Raw genomic sequence first — 20,461 nt, 5'->3', positions numbered from 1 at the left:
TTCTGGGACAAAAATCTCGACGGCTCATTCGAAAAATGTAGCACAATCTTCGAAATAATCGGTTTCAGTCTTTTTTTTTCAAAAATTCTGAAAGTTGTCATTTTACTGAGCGATTCTGGAAAAATGGCGGGAGTTTTCAAAGAAATGAGACCGAAAGTTACTTCTAGAAATCGAAATCTACGAGAAAATCTTACTAGACAATTTTCAAACGTGGTCAAAAATACTTAGGTCGAAATTTTCACACTGAAAAATTTCACTTTCAAAAAAAAATTCTAAAAGTCCACGAAAAATTCATGCATAAAATAGAGTCTCTTAATGTTAAGCTCTGGAGACCGACATCTTCAAAAATATCTTAAGTCATTTTTGAAGTTGGTAGAGGAAATTTTGAAATTTTCATAAATAAATTTTCAATCATATTAAAAAATTGAGATTTTAAGAAATTTGTGAAAAAAATCAACAAAGAAATCTGGGATATAGACATCGATGTGTTAATTCGAAAAGTATAGCTTCTGGGAGCAAAATTTTAGAAATTTAAGGTTTGAAAATCAATTTTTTTACAAAAATTTGAAAAATTATCGTATCTCACTGAGCCATTCTGGAAAAATGGTAGGAGTTTTCGAAAAAATCAAGCTAAATTTAACTTCTGGAGGTCGATATCTTCAAAAATATCTCCCTAAGTAATTTTTGACGTTGGCTTGAAAAATTAAGCTTTTAAAAAACTCGTGAAAAAATGAACAAAAAGTCTGAGATATGGATTTCAATGAGCTAATTCGAAAAATATAGCGGGCCCATTGTTCTGGAGCAAAATTTAGGAAATAATCGGTTTGAGAGTTATTTTTTCAAAAATTGTAAAAATTACCATATTTCACTGAGTAGTTCTGGTATAATAGTGGCAGTTTTCAAAGAAGTGAGATCAAAAGTCACTTCTGGAGGTGGAAATCTAGAAAAAAATCTTACCAGATAATTTTTGAAAGAATTTACCAAAAAAGCATTTAAAAAATTTCAGAAATATATCCGGACCTACTGATTCGAAAAATATTTTTAAGTCAAGTTTTTTAAACACTAAAAAGTGCCATATTTCCTTTGATGATTCTGAAAAAAATGAATAGTGCGTTTTTTTTTTAAATTGAGACCGAAAATAACATGTGGAGGTCAAAATTTTCAAAAACTTCATCTAGCTTTTGAAAAAGTTGTTAAAAAATTGATAAAAAATTGTGTGATATCAGGTCTTGACGTACAAATTCGAAAACTATAGCGGGTTTATGATCCCGGAGAAAAATTTTGAAAAAATTAGGTATGAAAATCAATTTTTTTTTCAAAAATTCTAAAAGTTATCATATTTTACTGAGCGACTCTGGAAAATTGGTGGTAGTTTTCAATGAAATGGGAAATAGAGGTCGATCTTAACAAAAAAAAAAATATTTCGATCATTTTCAAAAGTGATCGAAAATAGGTCGAAATTTTCATTTTGAAAAATTGAAGTTTTGAAAAAGTTGCCTTAAAATCCATAAAAATTGTGAAAAAATGATATACACGTACTGCTTCAAAAAATACAGCGTCTTTATGGTTCCCGAGCAAGATTTTGGACATATCGGGCTTGAAAATCACTTTGTTTTTGAAATCCTAAAACTGCCATATTTTGTTGGATGATCCTGGAAAAACGGTAGAATTTTTTTTAAAACTGCCACATTTCCTTGGACAATTCTGGAAAAATGGTAGGATTTTTGTAAGAATTGAAGCCGAAAGTAACTTCTGGAGGTCGAAATCTTCAAAATAACTTCTTTGGTGATTTTTAAAGTTAGGTCGAGGAAATGTCGAAATTTTCATGAAAAGGGAGTATTAAAAAATTGAGCTTTTGAAATAGGTGTAAAAAAAATAAGTAAATCGACATACAGGTTCGAAAAATACAACATGTTTATGGTCCCGCAACAAAATTTTGGAAATACTCGGTCTGAAAGTGTTTTTTTCAAAAATTCCAAAATTTGCCATATTTTACTGAGCGGTTTTGGAAAAATGGTGAGAGTTTCCAAAATTTACATATTGAAAAACTGAACTTTTGAAAAAGTTGCCTAAAATTGTATTTTAACTTCCGAGCAAAATTTTGGAAATGTTACTGTTTTTTGGTCATTTTTTTTAGATTTTCGAAGCTTCAAAATGTTTGAAGTTGGTTAAGGAAACGTCAAAATTTCCATAAAGGGGAAGTATTGACAAATTGAGCTTTTAAAAAAAATTGCCTAAAATGAACAAAAAAATCTAAAACAGATACAGACGGACTGATTCGAAAAATATAGCACGTTTATGGGCCCGGAGCAGGATTTAAGAAATATTCGATTTGATTTTTTTTTATCCTAATAAATGCCAAATTGATGAACACAAATGTACCTCCGGGAGATTTATATCCACAGAAAAATAGAGTATTAAAAAATTGAGCTTTTGAAAAAGTTGCGGAAAAATTCACAAACAATTCTGGGACACAGAACTCAGATTAAAAAAATATAGCGTGTTAATGGCCCTTCAGAAATATTTTAGAAATATTTGATTCGAAGGTCAATTTTTTTTCGATAATCATAAAAGTTGCCATACCGCTCAGTGAACAGTTCTGGAAAAATGGGGAGAGTTTTCAAAGAAATGAGGCCGAAGATTACTTCTGGAAGTCGAAATTTGCAGACAAAAAAATTATTAGATAATTTTCGAACCTGGTCGATAAAAGGTTAAAATTTTCAATTTCTCCATAAAATCCTAAAAACTGCCATATTTTCTTGGATGAGTCTGGAAAAATGGTAATCTTTTTTTTAAAAATTGAGGCTGAAAGTAACTTCTGAATTTTGATAAAATGAAAAATGTGCTTTTGAAAAGTTGTGAAAAAAATCCCCAAAATTTATTTATGGTCACACAGAAAAATTTGGTAAATATTCGCTTTCAAAGTCAATCTTTTTTTCAAAAATTCGAAAGTTGCCATATTTCTCGTAGCAATTCTGAAAAAATAGTAGAAGTTTTTAAAGAAATGAGACCGAAAGTAACTTCTGGATGGCGAAATCTAGAAAACAGTCTTATTATTATTATTAGACAATTTTGGAAAAAAAGTCGAAATTTCCTTACTGAAAAATTGGACGATCTCGAAGAAATATTCGATTTGAAAGTAATTTTTCTTGTAATACTAATAATTGCCAAAATTCATTGAGCGATTTTGGAAAAATGCAGTTTTTTCGAAAAAATGAACCCAAAAGTAGCTTCTGGAGATTTACATCTACAAAAAAAGTCTTTAGGTGTATTTTAAAAGGTGTTAAAAAAATGGTGAAAATTTCACAAAAATTCTAGTTTATAAATATAGCAACAAATATTGTTGTAAGTTTTTAGTATAACTGCAACCACCACAACAGTGCTATACTGATGTTACATAACTGTAATACAACACTATTTTGTAACGTAATGCAAATTTCGTTATAATTTTGTCGTGTAATATAAATATAACAACTCTGTTTTTGTGATGCCTAAATAATTATTATTAGTCAGTATTTAGTCTTGATAGAGCAATATCAGACAATAGTATACTACTAGTTTCCGTATCAATGGATGAATTAGCTAGTGGAAAGTTTTAGCGTACACTCATAGGATTTTTTTAGCGGACAGGTAAAATTAGAATGCAGCCACACGTTCTCCTCTATATTCAAATAAATCCATCAAAAACAGCAAGAACTTAAACTAACATAAGTATTCCTACCGATAATCAGTCAACAGCAAAACCTAATACTAAACTTAAAACTCCATCAACCCCTCATCTATCACAAGTCGGCAAATTCACCGGGAAGAACACATTCAGCTCAATCAGCGACGCAAACACCAAAAACGTAATGTACATGAAAAGACACGTCAATCCCACCTTCCAGTTCAACCTAAAATCACAAAATTACCCCACCTCCTCGGCCATCAGTCCCACTTACTTGAACTTATTAAACGCCACACTGAGGTAGAACAAAACCAGCGTAGACAACAAAGAAATAGCGCTGTAGTTCAACCCCGCCGAATTAATCTTGATGTACCTCTTCCCCGGAACCTTCGGGTAATAACCCGTCTTAATGAACCACGGCAGACCCAAACACAGCAAAATATCGAAAGTATTCGACGCTATCGAGCTGCTCACCCCCATCGATCCATACCCTTAAATAATAAACAAGATTTAATTCCGAACGAAATACCTGGAATATACTTTACCTTGATTTGTAACTATCACGCTGGATACGGCCTCGGGCACACTCATCCCTGCTGCCAAAAACGTTAGACCCATCACAGAATCAGGAATATCTAATGTATCACCTAATAAAACATTGATGGGTTTATTTACGAGCCCAGGTACGAAAATAGCTTACCTATGGCGGTGATCAGCCACGATATCATGTAAGAGGCTACACCGATCCAGAAAATGCACATGACGAAGGTGATTACGAAGAGGCGGGGGTATTTGCGGCAGTCGGGGGTGGTGATGTACAAGAGGAAGGAAACGGGCCAGGTCAGGACCCACCAGATTTGGCCCCTGCGGCTCTGCCCCTTGGGCCACTCCCAGATTTTAGTCGACTCCTCTGCAAAGAACGAACGATCGATAAAGTCAAGGTGGATCGCAAATACGTGGAGAAATATGCATGATTTATTGCTATTTAGTTTATGAGGTGTCAATATTTGATGAGGGAAGTTGGGTGGCAACGAATGGATTTTTTAGATGCGGGTGTTAAATATTCAGGTGTCGGAGAGCAAAAACTATTAATCATGTTATGCATTAATTTATTTGTGAATATATTTATAATCGAACGAGTTCTAAAACATCCGAACAATTTATTTAATCGTTTATTTCCCCCCATTAACGCACTCAAATAAACAAATTCGCAATTTCGACAACTTTATTTGTGGTTGTAGTAGTGGCAAATGAACCCGAAAAATTCAACTAACTCATTTTTACGACGATCCGTCATGTGCGAAGAATTCAAACAGAAAAATAAAAGCTACTCATAATAATCACGCTTTTCAACTTTCAAACAAACTCACCCAAGTCTTCGCAATCTTTTAAGGTAAATTCCGCTTCTAGAATCTCATTCACTTCGTTGGCCTTCTGCTCGCCTCTGATCAGCAAGGGAGTCGTTTCGGCGATAATTTCCTGATAATGGCCTTTTCTGCGACATTTAGTCACCAGTCGATTGGCAAGCCTCATTAGAGGATTATTGAAAAACATTACTAAAACATCAATTCTGTACTCGTGCCCACGACTCAATAGCGAACTTACTCAGGATATAGATGGCGTAGACGAGAATCAACGCGAAGGCTTCGTACAAGTAGATCCTTCCATCCCGCAGGAAACTAATGAGGAGGATAACCGAAACCCCATACATCATGCTATCCCGGCTGATCGGCCACCATTCCAAGTACACAACCTGTTGAAACCAGGATGAATAGGGAGCGATTTTATTTAATTTTTTACGGTGTACCATGTTGGCAAAAAGGCCACAACATGCAGGAACAGCCAGGACGTTAAATACTGCTGATCCTACGACGGCTCCGACGCCAATATCGCCCTCCGTGACAAAAGTGCCGACGCAGTTAATAAATAACTCTGGACTAGAACTGGCCATGGCCATAAAAGTGGCTCCTGTCACGTCTTCCCTCATATGTAAACCTGCGACATTCCATTTTAAAAAATTCGACTAGTGTAACTGTGATTAACTCACTATCACAGAACTTTTTAATTGCAGGAACGAAGTAGTCGTCACAAACTATAGCTAAAAGTGTGAACAAGTAGCATGCTAATAGGACGTGAAGGGCGATCCAGCCGTTCTGGCGCTGGGCTCGGGTGAAGCCGTCCGAAGGGAACTCGTTAATGGCAGCCGGAGTGCAGTTGTAGCCCTTGACGAGACCCAGGAGGTGGCGGCCGGGGTGGTGGCTGAAGTCTGGAAGACAACAACGTTATTGTTATGACTATTAACATATAATAATTTTTTTTTTAATTTTTTACACAAAAATATTTCAAAAATTCTTAAGAGACTTCTGGTTTTTAGAGAAAAATCTATTGTATTGTTAAAGTTACGAACAAATTACATAAGAAGCATTTTTCCCAATTATTTACTTGTATATTATAATATGTTTTATATTATTTAGAATCTCAGTTTTTTCTCTTTAAAATTTGATTTATGGAATTGCAATTTTCTTAACATCTGTAGATGGAATTCTTGTAATATTTATAATCTGTGGAATTTTTATAGTATCTAGGTTTTGTGAGACCTATGAGGTCCTAGCATTTCTGGTTTCTTTAGAATCTCGAAAAATTTTTAAAATTCCGAAATCGCTAGAACTGCTACAACTTCTAATATTCGTAGTAATTCTGAATATCTGGAATTTTTGGTATGTCCATAGTCATTTGAATCTCAAAGTTCTCACAGATATCTCAAGAATCTCAGGTTTTTGTCGAATAAGTTTGAAGTTTCTAGCAGCTAAAGAAGCATCACTGGGAGAACTGAAATCTCTAAATAGAATTCTTGGAATAGTTATAACCTCTAGAATTTCTGTGGTATCTAGTATCTTTGAGCACTCTAAGATTGAAGGATTTCTAGGTTCTTCAGAATCTAGAAAACTTATAGAATTTTAGGATCCTTAAAGTCTTAAAGATTTGTTTGACTATAAATATGAAGATATCTTTATATCTTAATATTTGGATTTTTTGAAATGTCTGTAATCCTTGCGATTTCAAACTTCTTAAGGATCTCTGTATATCAGATGTCTCGAGAATTCCAGAAATCTCAAAGGGATTTATATTTATCTTTGAGATAACTGAGATTCTAGGATTTCTAGATTCTTTAGAATCTCCAGAATTTCTATTATTTTCTGGACGGAAGAATTTCTGAAATCTCTGAATCCTTTTTAAGCCATCTGGGAAAATTGAAATGTCTGAAATTTCTGACTAGAATCCTTGGAATAGTTATAATCTTTGAAATTTTTGTGTTGTATAGGATTTTTGAGACCTCTGAGGTTTTAGGGTTTTTGGATTCTTTAGAATTTCGAGAATTTATAGTATTTTAGGATCCCTAAAATTTTAATGGTCTGTTATATGTCTAGAATTTCTATTATTTCTAGGACGCATGAGTTTTTAAACTTTCTGAATCTCTAAAATTTTTAGATTCTCTGGAATCTTTGCTGTCATTTAAATGGAAATTGCGTGCTAAAATCTAGAATATTTATAATATTTAGAACTTCTGTAGTACTTACTTTTGCTTCAGGATGATGAACACGCTATATTTTTTGAATTAACACGTCAAGAACTATATTGTAGAATTTATTGGCAACTTTTTGACAACTTTTTTCAAAAGCTTAATATTCACTACGAATGAAAATTTATTTATGAAAATTTCGACGTTTTCTCGAACGGCTTCAAAAATTATCCAGGTGAATGTTTTTAAAAATTTCTACCTCCAGAACTTGGTTTGGACCTAATTTCTTCGAAAACTTCTACCACTTTTCCAGAATCGTCCAACTAAATTTGGCGTTTTTAGGATTTAAAAAAAAATATTTTTGAACCGAATATTTTCAAAATTTTGCCCGGGAAATATAAAGACGTAATATTTTACGCATTCGTACGTCTAGAACTATTTCTCATAATTTTTTGTGGATTCTTGGTCAATTTTTCAAAATGAAAATTTTGACTTATTTCCAACAACATTCGAAAATTATCTAATGAGACTTTTTTCTAGATTTCGGCCTCCAGAAGTAATTTTCGGTCTTATTTCTTCAAGAAATCACGCCATTTTCCACGGACTGCTCAGTCAAAAATATGACACTTTTTGAAATTTTGAAAAAAAAAAAATTTCAAACCGATTATTTTAAAAAAAATTACTCCAGGACGATGAACACGCTTTTTTGAATTAGCGCGTCGTGATTTGTATTCTAGGATTTTTTGTTGATTTTTTCACAACTTTTTCAGCTTAATTTTCAGTACCAATGAAAATTTATTTATAAAAATTTAAACGTTCTCTCTTCAAAACTTCAAAGGTTACCCTGAAATGTTGTTGAAGATTTCTACTTCCAAAAGTTAGTTTCGAACTATTTTCTTTGAAAGATTTTACCATTTTTACAGAATCGTCCAATGAAATTTGCGAGCTTTCAGGATAAAAGAAAAAATTCAAACCGAATTTTTCCAAAACATGATATGAAAATTTCCGCCTATTTTCCACCACATTATAAGATTTTGATCTCCAGAAGTAACTTTCCGCGAATTATTTTTTGAATTATCACGTCGAGATCTATATCCCAGAATTTTTTCAAAAGTTTTTCAGAAGCTTAAAATATGAAAATTTCGACCAACTTCAAAAATTACTTAAGGAGATATTTTTGAAGATATCGACCTTTAGAAGTTAGATTTAGCTTAATTTCTTCAAAAACTCCCACCACTTTTCCAGAATGGCTCAGTGAGATACGATAATTTTAGGAATTTTTGAAAAAAATTGACTTTTTAACAAAGAATTTCTAAAAATTTGTTCCCAGATGTTGAATACGCTATACTTTTCAAATTAACACATCAATGTCTAGTACGTCGAGATCTATTTCTTAGATTTTTTAATGGCTTTTTAGGCGACTTTTTCAAAAATTCAATTTTTCAATATGAAAATTTCTACGCTTTTCTTATCGTTATCTAATAAGATTTCTTTCTAGATTTCGACTTTTAGAACTAATTTTCGGCCTCATTTCTTTGAAAACTCCTACTATTTTTCCAAAATCGCTCCGTAAAATATGGCAATTAAAAAAAAAATTAAACCGATTATTTTAAAATTTTGTTACAGGACAATGAACTTGCTAAATTTTTCGAATTAGCGCATAAAGATCTAAATCACAAAATTTTTGTTGATTTTTTCACTTTTCCAAAAACTGAATTTTTAATTTTTTCAGGTTTCAACTTCCAGTAGTTGATTTCTTCAAAAACTTTCTCCAGAATCGTCCAAGGAAATTTGGGAAATTTTTGGCTTTAAAAAAATTAATTTCAAATTGAATATTTTCAAAATCTAGTTCACGAACTATTTCTCAGAATTTTTTATGGATTTTTTGGGCAATTATTTCAAAAATTGAATTTTCAACATGAAAATTTCAACCTATATATTTTCGACCAGATTCGAATATTATCTGATAAGATTTTCTGCTAGATTTCGACCTCCAGAAATAAATTTCGGCCTAATATTTTTCGAATTATCACGTTTTTGTTGATTTTTTCACGAGTTTTTCAAGAGCTTAATTTTTTAATACGAATATGAAATTTTTGACGTTTTCTTGGCCAAGTTTAAAAATTACCTAAGCAAATCTTCTTGAAGATTTAGACCTCCAGAAGTTAGATTTGGCCGAACTTCTTCGTAAACTCTACGCTATATTTTTCGTATTAGTACATCGAGATCTATTTTTCCTAATTTTGAATGGAATTTTTAGCAATTTTTTCCAAAAGTAAGTTTTTTCAATATGAAAATTTCTACCTATTTTCGACCACGTTCGAAAAATGCCATATGTAATTAAATTTATTAGTAGATGTCGACCTCTACAACTATTTTTTCGAATTAGCACGGCAAGATTTATATCCCTGATTTTTTTGTTGATTTTTCAAAACCTCAATTTTCACTTTTTAGGAATAATAATTTCGACGTTTTCTTGACCAACTTCAAAAATTACCCAGGCACGTATTTTTGAAGACTTTGACCTCCAGGAGTCAGTTTCGGCCTAATTTCTTAAAAAATTTCTACCATTTTTTAGAATCGTCCAATGAAATTTAGCAGTTTTTAGGATTAGAAACAAAATTGACTTTCAATCGAATATTTAATTTTATTAATAATAATAATATTAATAATAATAATAATAATATTTCTAAAATGTTGCTCGGGAAACACAAACAGGCTATATTTTACGCATCAGGACGTGTAAATTAATTTCTCAGATTTTTTTATGGATTTTTTCGAAAGTTCAATTTTTCAAAATGAAAATTTTGACCCTTTTTCAACCACTCTTGAAAATTATTTATTTAAGAAAATTTTTTTGTAGATTTCGATCTCCAGAACTAAGTTTCGGCCTTATTTTTTTGAAAACTCAACATTTTTCCAGAATTGCTCAATGAAATATGACAACTTCTGGAATTTTGGAAAAAAACTGACTTTCAAACTGAATATTTCCAAAAATTTTGCTCCGGAACCATGAACACCCCGGAATGTTTCATGGATTTTTATTCAACTTTGTCAAAAGCTCAATTTTTCACGAAAATTTCGAGCTTTTTTCGACAGTAATCTAAAACTGTCGAAAGAGGTGGTTTTTGTAGATCCCGCTTTAGTTTTGCACACTATGTGATAACAATTACTTATAATCTCTAGAAGTTTTGGATCCCCTGGAATCTTCATAATCTCTTATTTCTCTGATGCATCTAATAACTTTAGGAGTATCTCAAATATTTATTTTGGAATCTCAGGAGCTGCTACAATTTCTAGTATCCACGCAACTTCTGAAAATATAGAGTTCTTAGAATCTCTGTAATCCTTTCAATTTCAAAGTTCTCAAGAATCTCTGCATATCAGATATTTGAAGAATTCCAGAAATCTCAAAAGTGTATCGCTGGGAGCACTGAAATCTCTAACTAGAATCTTTGGCATAGTTATAATCTCTACAATTTCTGTGGTATCTTGCATCTTTGAGGCCTCTGAGATTTTAGAATTTTTAGGTTCTTTAGAATCTCGAAAATGTATAGAATATTAGGATACTTAAAGTCTTAAGGATTTCTTTGACTATAAGTATACCTAGAATCTCTATATATTAATTTTTAGAAATTTTGGGGTGTCTATAATCCTTGCAATCTCAAAGTTCTTAAGTATCTCTCTATATCAAATATCTGGAGAATTCCAGAAATCTCAAAGCACTTTGGAGTTTCTGGCATCTAGGGAACATATTTTAAAGTACATCGCTGGGAACACTGAAATCTCAGAAATTTCTAACTAGAATCTGGAGTATTTATGACTTTTAGAATTTCTGTGGTACCTAGTATCGTTGAGATTGCTGAGGTCCTAGGATTACTAGGTTCTTTAGAATCTCTAGAATTTATAGAATGTTAGGACCAAAAATCTCAAAGACTTTTATGCCCATAAATATGTCTAGAATAATTTCTATTATTTCTTGGACTCAAGAATTTCTGAAATCTCTGAAACCTTTGAATTTTTGAGCCCTTTGAAATCTTTGAAATCTTCATAATCTCTAGAATCTCCAATACATATATCTAAAATCCCTAGGAGTGAGTATCGCAAATATTTATATTTTTTGAATCTCCGAATCTCTAAAATTTCCGTTATGTCTAGAATTTCTACGATTTCAAGGACGCATGAATTTTTAAACTCACTGAATCTCTAAAATTTTTACTTTCTCTGGAATCTTTGGAGTCATTAATATGGAAAATTCGTATTAGAATCTGGAATATTTATAATATTTAGAACTTCTGTAATACTTAGTATCTTTGAGACATCTGAGGTTCTAGGATTTGCAGAATTTATAGAATTTTAGGACCTAAAATCTCAAGGATTTTTGTGACCATAAATATGTCTAGGATAATTTACAGAATTTCTGAAATATCTGAATCTCTAGAATTTTTGAATCCTCTGAAATGTGTGAAGTCCCTAGGAGTATATTAAATATTTTTGGAATCTTTAAAATTTCGGTCTAATTGCTCGAACTACCAGAATCTCTAAAGACTCTTTATAATCTCTACAATTTTCAAGAATTTCTATGTATAAGGTATTTCCAGAATTCTAGAAATATCAAAAGCGTTTAGAATTTCTAACATCTAGAAAGTAGCTTTTAAAATACATAGAGTCTGCAGCATTGCTTGGAGCACCTAAATCTCTGAAATTTCTAACTAGAATCCGTGAAATAATAATCTTTGAAATTTCTGCGGTATCGAATATTTTTGCTACCTCTGAGGTTCTAGGAATTCTAGAACTAGGTTCTTTAGAATCTCGAGAATTTTAGGATCTTCAAAATCTTAAGAACTTGTATGACTATAAATATATATCTATAATCTTCGTGATTTCTTGGACGCAAGAATTTCGAAAATTTCTAGGTCTCTAGAATTTTTAGGTCCTTTGTAATCTTTGGAATTTTCATAATTTCTAAAACATCTAATCAATCAATTGCTGGTACTAACTGCTGCAATCTCTAATACCTGAGGAACTTCTCAATATCCAGAATTTTTATATCCAATATCTCAAAAATTCTAGAAATCTCAAAGAAATTTGAACTTTTTGGCATCTAGAGAACAGTAAAGTACATTGCTTCTGTAGTATCGCTGGAAATCTCTGAAATTTGTGACTAAAATCTGGAATATTTACAATCTTTAGAATTTCTGTGGTACCTAGTATCTTTGAGACATCTGAGGTTATAGTTTTATGGAAAATCCTCTGGAATTTTTGGAGTCTTTATTTCTAAGATCTCTAGGAATATCTTAAATGTTTTTGAAACCGCTGAGTCTTTAACGTTTCTGTCCAATCACTATTACAATTTTCTAATATCAGCGGAATTTCTGAATATTTCGCATTATTGGAATTTATGTACTCTTTACAATCGCAAACGAAGGATGGCAGGTACCTCAAGAATTCAAAGAATTCCAGAGACGTTTAGGGAACTGTTTTTAAAATACAATGGATCTGTGGCATCGCTGGAAATAGGTAATGAAATCTTGTTATCTAAAATCTCTAAGTAGATTCCTTGGAATATTTTTATTCTTCAGGATTTCTGTTGCCAGTACTTGTTAAGACAGGACTGATTTTGCTAAATTGCATACCCTCTAAGACAATAAAGGGTGGGTGGGCAGGGTTCTGGTGCTTACTAAGATAAGACTGATTTTGGCAAATGATCTACTCTCCAAGAAAATAAAGTGCGGGTGGGTGGGGCTGGTACTCGCCAAAATCAGTCTTATCTTGGCGAGTACTAACCCTTGAGATTTAGAGAGTTTAAAAATTCATGCGTCCTAGAAATCATAGAAATTCTAGACATATACAATTATGTAGCGGGGCTTAATTGAAATACCTATCTATATTTCCTTATACAAATTTTCCATATTTGTAACATAACAATATAACAGTAGGTACGAGAAAATAGTCATGAAATAATTTACAACTTAAACTGAAACAATAAGCGAAATCGGATTAATTTATTACAAAATGTGTTTCCTCAACACGATTTGCGTGTTCAGTGCAAATTTTCACGTCATTACCGTCCATAAAAAAATCAGTCGCTTCACGAAATTCATTTAACTCCTCGTAGTTATTTTCACCCTGAACTACCGAACAATACCTTATTTCCACACTTTTCTCAATAACACCCGCTTAATCAGAACTGCAAACAAAGAAATGGTTTTCTTATTAAAGAAATGCTAAACTACTTCTAAATTATGAAACTTAGATGAGCTTGCTGAAATTGCTTTTCAGTTTTCCATATTTTGTTTTGCACTCTTGGTGTCCCGAAAGGTCACTCGCAGTTTTACTAGAGATGTATTTTACGATAAAACAGTCGCAGTCGTTGTAAACGGATTTTCGAAACCGCATGGCGATAAGGAAATTAAATTAGGCATATCTAACATAACCTTTGATACTTGGGGAAAAAATTATCAGTTTCTAATGGTCCGTCCAGTAGAGACAATTGTTATCAAATAAAAATGTACACACGCTCGAACGCCATGAGACTATTTTTTGAAATTCGTTTCAAACATAAACCTACAAGGACACACACGATTTAAGCAACAAAATGTCAACTTTGTAATGTAGTCATATTGCTTTAGAACGGAGTTTATGTAAATGAAGTTTGTTCATGTCTTCAAACTTGCGCTCTAAATACCCAGGTGAAACTCCGCTATCTTTAAATAATTAACCAACTTAATCACAAACCCAACTCGAATATCAAGAACGTGCACCAGACTCCGATAAACCCTTGGCGGCTCATTTTACGACGATTTTACGACACCATTGGAATTGACCCACGATGATAAATCCAGTGAATTTATAAAATACCTTTTATGTCGCAGGGTTACCGAAACGCCACTATCGACACTTTCGCTGTTTATTCAATAAAGCGAAATTTTACTGTTCGTTATCGTTCCAGGTCATTGTTGTGAGATTTTCGCTCCGGCGTGATTGATAATTTAATAATAAATTACTGGGGTGAATTTTTCTCGCGCTCTTTGTTTGAAGCGTTGAAAAATTGTGCCGGTCATTCTTGAGTGCTTCATTATTACGCAATTCCGTGATCGTTTATTGACATCGGGTGATAGCAGTCTTCGGAAAAATACCGGCTTAAAAGGAAAATAACAATCGCAAGATTATTAAGGTTAATGGAAAATTACGGCAGCTGGGTTAACTTAAAAATAGTCGCTCTTGAGATAAGAAGTCTTCAAACACGACCTAATCAAATAGCGGTCTCGCTGGGTTTATCAGAAGAAGCTGGAGGAGTTTAGCTTAAATCGACCTGACGGAACTGCAAGGTGGATTCGAGGAAATGACTGGTTTGAAAATTACGATATTTATATATTAAATTATGACAATATTTATATGGGGTAGCTCATCTAGGTCAGAGAGAATTTTGTTAAATATGCAATTTACTTTCGGCGACCCGGAAAGAAACAACAAAAAAGAGCTGCAAACAAAAAACACGAGAAATATGTGAACTAAAGTTGGGTTTTTGGTCTTTTAACGATTTAAATGCTGTTTGTGATTTTTTTTTGAGGACAAGTCTTTTCATTTTAAAAATATAGTTCTACTATAATTCTTCGTCTACAGTCATTTACACATTTTTTAAAATTAACTCAAACGAATAATATTTTGAATTCTAATAATAAATTGCTAGATTTAACAGTTTCCATTGTTCAGTGAGAAGTCATTCGATGTGATATTCCAAGGGTAACGGAGGACAAATATGACCCAACACTATTTTTAGTATGCACCTTCTCTGTTCATAAACCGGTAAATTTTCCACGGTAGGACAATGATAGTGATAACATAAGAGCCTTTAACTTCCGTAGAGTTGACTTAATTTGTATCTACTGATTAGTATAAACTTTTTCCTCTGTAGATCTTATGATTGAATGTTTTTACAATATTTTCTAAAAACAACGTTATTCGCCTTGGTTCAACAGCGAAATAATAAATAATATCAAATTTAAATTTCAATACCTTAAGAAATACAGAAGTTCAGGTCTAGATTTCTATTTAGTTAGATTTCTATTTCTCTACAATCGTTGCATCCTCTAGAATCTTTGGAGTCTTCATAATCTCTAAAATATCTACTGTATCTAATATCTTTAGTAATCTTAAATACTTTTGGAATCCCGAAATCGCTAGAACTACTACAACCTCTAATATTCGTAGCACTTCTGAATATCTGGAATTTTTGGTATGTCCTTAATCATTCCAATTTCAAAGTTCTCAAAGATATCTTAAAAATCCCAAGATTTTCTCGAACAAGTTTGAAGTTTCTGGCATCTTGGAATAGTTATAATCTCTAGAATTTCTGTTCTATCTAGTATCTTTGACTCCTCTCAGATTGTAGGATCTTCAGGTTCTTTAGAATCTCGAGAAATTAGAGAATTTTAAGATCGTTAAAGTCTTAAGGATTTGTTTGGCTATAAATATGTCTAGAAAATCTATATCTCAATATCTATAATTTTTGCAACCTCAAAGTTCTTAAGGATCTCTGTGGACAGATGCCAGAAATCTCAAAGAGATTTAGAGTTTCTGGCATCTGAGGTTCTAGGATTTCTAGGTTCTTTAAAATCTCCAGAATTTATAGAACTTTAGGACCAAAAATACAAGGATTTCTATTATTTCTTGGATGCAAGAATTTCTGAAACCTCTGAATGCTTAAAATTTTTGAGCCCTTTGGAATCTTCGAAATCTTCATAATCTTGAAAATCTCTAATATATCTAAGAATCTCTAAAATTTCCGTCCAGTTGTTGGAACTGCTACAATTAGATCTAGAATTCTTTGAATGTCTATATTTTTAACAATCTCAAACTCCTCAAGAATTTCTATATATCAGATGTCTCAAGAATTTTAGAAATCTCAAAGGAGTTTGGTGTTTCTAGAATCTAGGGAACAGTTTTTAAAACTGCATCTGTAGCATCGCTGGGAACATTGAAGTCTCTGAAATTTCTGACTGAGGTTCTAGAGTTTCTGGATTCTTTAGAATTTCGAGAATGTATAGCATTTTAGGATCCCTAAAATCTTAATAGTTTTTAGATGTTTATATCGGTATATGTCTAGAAATTCTATGATTTCTAGGACGCATGAATTTTAAACTCTCTGATGAATCTCTGAAATTTTTAGATCCTCTGAAACCTTTGGAGTCATTTAAATGGAAATTTCGTACTAGAATCTAGAATATTTATAATATTTAGAACTTCTGCAGTACCTAGTATCTTTGAGAGATCTGAGCTTCTAGGATTTGTAGAATTTTTAGGACCTAAAATCTCAAGGATAATTTCTAGAATTTTTGAATCCTCTGGAATGTGTGAATTCTTCATATCTTTAAAATATCTGGTATATCTAAGATCCCTAGGGGTATATTAAATATTTTTGGAATAGCTCGAACTGCTACAATCTCTAAAGAAGTTTCAAAGTTCTCAAGAATCTCTATGTATAAGGTATTTCAAGAATTCTAGAAATATCAAAAGCGTCTGGAGTTTCTAAGATGTAGAAAGAGCTTTTAAAATACATAAAAAATGTGGCATTGCTTAAAGCACTGAAATCTCTGAAATTTCTAACAAGAATTCTTGGAATAGTTATAACCTTTGAAATTTCTGAGGTTCTAAGATTTCTAAGTTCTTTGGAATCTCGAAATTTATAGAATTTTAGCATCGCTAAAATCTCTAAATCTTTAGAAGTTTTGGATCCCCTGAAATCTTCATAATCTCTAATTTCTGTAATACATCTAAGAACTTTAAGAATATCTCAGATATTTATTTTGGAATCTCTGAATATCTAATCTTTGTATATAAGATATTTCAAGAATTCTAGAAATCTCTAAGGCGTTTGGAGTTTCTGGCATGTAGGGAACAGTTTTTAAAATACGCTGCATCTGTGGCATTGCTAGGAACATCGAAATTTCTGAAATTTCTGTGATATCTACGATTTTTCAGACCTCTGAGATTCTAGGGTTTCTGGGTTCTTTAGAATTTCGACAATTTATAGTATTTTAGAATCCTTAACATCTTAATGGTTAAGAAACACAGAAACAAAATATAAGCCCCGCCCACCCACCCTGTCTCAAGTGTGATGATTTTTTCTATTCGTCGTAAGTCAGAGGGCGGACCTTAATTTCAGACTCCTTATTTCTCTACAGGAAATTACCATGCGAAACAAGTTCTTAAGTCGTTGTGTTGTTCAAAGAAAACTCAATGTATTATGTAAAAAAGAAATTCGTTGTCAAACGAGGGGCGAAGCGTAATTGCAAAATCCACATTTCCCTACAAAAATTTACCATGACATTAAACATGTTTTAAGTTTCTTCTTGTGAAAAGAAGAGTACGTTTGTTAAGAAAAACAGAGGCAAAATATAAGCCCCGCCCACCCACCCTGTCTCCATTGTGATGATTTTTCTATTCGTCGTAAGTCAGGGGGCGGACCTTAATTTCAAAATCCTTATTTCTCTACAGGAAATTACCATGTGAAACAAGTTCTCAAGTCGTTGTGTTGTTCAAAGAAAACTCTATGTATTATGTAAAAAGAAATTCGTTGTCAAACGAGGGGCGGAGCGTAATTGCAAAATCCATATTTCCCTACAAAAATTTACCATGACATTAAACATGTTTTAAGTTTCTTCTTGTGAAAAGAAGAGTACGTTTGTTAAGAAAAACAGAAGCAAAATATAAGCCCCGCCCACCCACCCTGTCTCAATTGTAATGATTTTTTCTATTTCAATACCATCAGACAAGAAGGATTTCGATTTGTATTTAATATTTTGGTCTAAAAATTAGAGGATTAAATATTTTCAAATGTCTGTTCAAAAACTGGCTCACCAACTTAATGATACATGATTAAATTCACAAGTTCAAGTTCGAGAAAAATCATGAAAAAATTATTTTACAAATTTGGACAAATGGATTTCTAATTTTTTTTTCTCTGAATTTTCTGATTCACGAATGGTTCTGAACAAAGTGTCATGCTATGACTTTTTGTCGACCAATTTGATCTGTTTTAGGACCCTTTTTTGGCCGGTCCTGACTCAGGTTAAATTGGTCGACGGAAAATGATGCCGTTTGTAGCTCAGGTCAATGACCGGCGAACAGAAAAATTTCAAAACGTTTCAAAAACACCCAGTATAAGATTGTTTTTGGAATAAACTCTATACTAACACTATACAATACACAATGTCATGTTTTGCTAATAAAAATAAACACTTAATGAAGAAATTTAAATACACTTTGTACGACATTAAAATTTTAGGACTATGTATTTTGTTTTTATACAGACATTTATTGCTCGAAAACAAATTAAGTCACCACGTATAATTTTTAGCATTTATTTTGCAAGACCGTGTAAAAAATAATTACCATGAAAACTTGGTAAACTTTGAACGAAAACAACAAGTTGACTAACATGTGGCAAAGACTTCGAAATGTTCAATCACGTCGTAGATTTTGTTCAATTCTCTGAAAAAAAAAATCCGGGTTCACCCGGCACATTTTATTTTAAGTGCTTGAGATAGGTTCAAAACCAAAAAAAAGAAGTAAAGACGGAGATAAGGTTCTAAAATTTGAACTGTTACATAGTAGTGCGTCACAAACGATATAAATGATGTAAATAGTTAACTATTTCAACTATTTGTGTATCGTATCACACAAAAGTTAAAATTTGAAAGAAGTGCAAAAGTCAGGGTCATTGTGTTACAATTTGCAAACACGGTTGGTTTTAGCAGCACTAGTGTGATTCTTGGATAAACTAGCACCATTTTGAGCCGCATAAACATCACCATTAATAGTTTTCTATAAATATGTCGATATCAATAATGTACAATAGAACAAAACAAACAATTTATTTATAGTCTGGTGTTTACATGCACACTGCCACACTAAGACACTCCTTACCGGACTCAGCCTCCTCCCGGACTTTGCTAGCACCTCTGGACACAGCCCCCAAAATCGCATAAGTAGCAGTCACCATAACAATACAGATCACTTTAAGCCCTAGGGCAACTTTTCTAGTCCTAAGCAACATTGCCATATCTTTCGGTCGAATTCAAATATCAATATCAAATAATCATAAAACTAATATAATTCACCCACTCCAAATTAAATAAAATAATTTTTCTCGATTAACCACCGCAGTTTCGTTAACCTTTTGCCAGTGACTCGCTCAAGCACGTTTTAAAATATCACATCCACTGATTAGATTAATTCGAACTGATTCGATCTACGTCTCACAAGTAAGTAAACTCTTAAATAGTGTTCTCGTGAAATAAATACTCGTTATCGAAAGATTATACCTAGTGGAAAATTATTCAGAAAACATGAGCAATCTCGGAAGAAGAGCTGAAAAAAAAAATAGTGCTCTCGAGATAAGGTTAAAAAGTAAAGCGCACTTTGAGTTATTGTTAAATTGGAATAATATAAACAGAGTGATGAGGCCGACAAAAAAAACGACGGCCTGATGGGCACATAATCTTTGCGTGGGTTTTATCAAAAAGTGGAGATTTATTGCTTTCAAAACAATTTTTTTTGTGTCTGTTATTAACTTATTAATATCGTATTTTATCTGGTAGTGTTTGTCAAAATAGAGAATGACATTACTGATGTTTATTCAACATTACTAAGCTGATGCAGGTCAGTAAGAAAAACATTTATGTAACTTGTTAAACACAGCACTCATCACACTGATAAAAAATGTACACAAAATATTGACTGATTGATCGTGATTTTCCTGTCATATATTCGAATTGTAATCTTTTTTGGGGGAGATTTTAATCACTTAATAAAAATTCACACTTGCATACTAAGACCATTCTCGAATTACAAAATTTGTCTACTAATTTTTACTACGAATTAATAAAATCTCATTTTACGAAAAAAAATACTTTACATAAGTATATGCATTTGTCTATTCTCGTAAAAATCGTTATCTTATCCGCGTTCCGGAGTTTAAATCTGAAGTACTTTACTGAAAATTGTTTATTAAGGTAACTGCACTGACATATCAAAAACAATTTTCGTCTGAAATAAATGCATAATATTTTGTTTAAATGTAAAATAATCGCACTGTGTTTATTTTCCTATAAATTTAGTCGTCGACCTGATTGTTATGCAACCACTTATACCGACGCGATAAAAACTGTGTGTTATTTATACGACCGGTTGTTGTTGGTTGCATAATCGCATATGTCTAGAACCTCAATAACAGGTCTGGACTATGAATTCATACTTTATTTAAATAT

The 20,461-nt window shown here is 32.4% G+C and overlaps 1 protein-coding gene across 1 annotated transcript; it reads right to left on the bottom strand.

Annotated features, from left to right (window-relative positions):
• Window positions 1-3,650: 3,650 nt before the first annotated feature.
• LOC135133609 (sodium/potassium/calcium exchanger 3-like) lies at window positions 3,651-19,446 on the bottom strand. The gene is made up of 9 exons (XM_064062062.1): window positions 19,119-19,446; window positions 5,715-5,933; window positions 5,475-5,662; window positions 5,273-5,420; window positions 5,038-5,223; window positions 4,368-4,577; window positions 4,213-4,314; window positions 3,942-4,158; window positions 3,651-3,893 (listed from the first exon to the last, which is right to left on the bottom strand). Exons 1-9 carry the CDS (start codon window positions 19,252-19,254, stop codon window positions 3,776-3,778), a joined length of 1,524 nt encoding a protein of 507 aa, XP_063918132.1. The 5' UTR covers window positions 19,255-19,446; the 3' UTR covers window positions 3,651-3,775.
• Between the last annotated feature and the right edge of the window lie 1,015 nt (window positions 19,447-20,461).

Source organism: Zophobas morio, unplaced genomic scaffold (genome assembly GCF_036711695.1).
Source record: "Zophobas morio isolate AGI-343-1 ecotype UQ-CSIRO unplaced genomic scaffold, CSIRO_AGI_Zmor_V1 ptg000022l, whole genome shotgun sequence".
Taxonomy (NCBI): domain Eukaryota; kingdom Metazoa; phylum Arthropoda; class Insecta; order Coleoptera; family Tenebrionidae; genus Zophobas; species Zophobas morio.
This window is presented reverse-complemented; position numbering and strand designations above follow the sequence as displayed.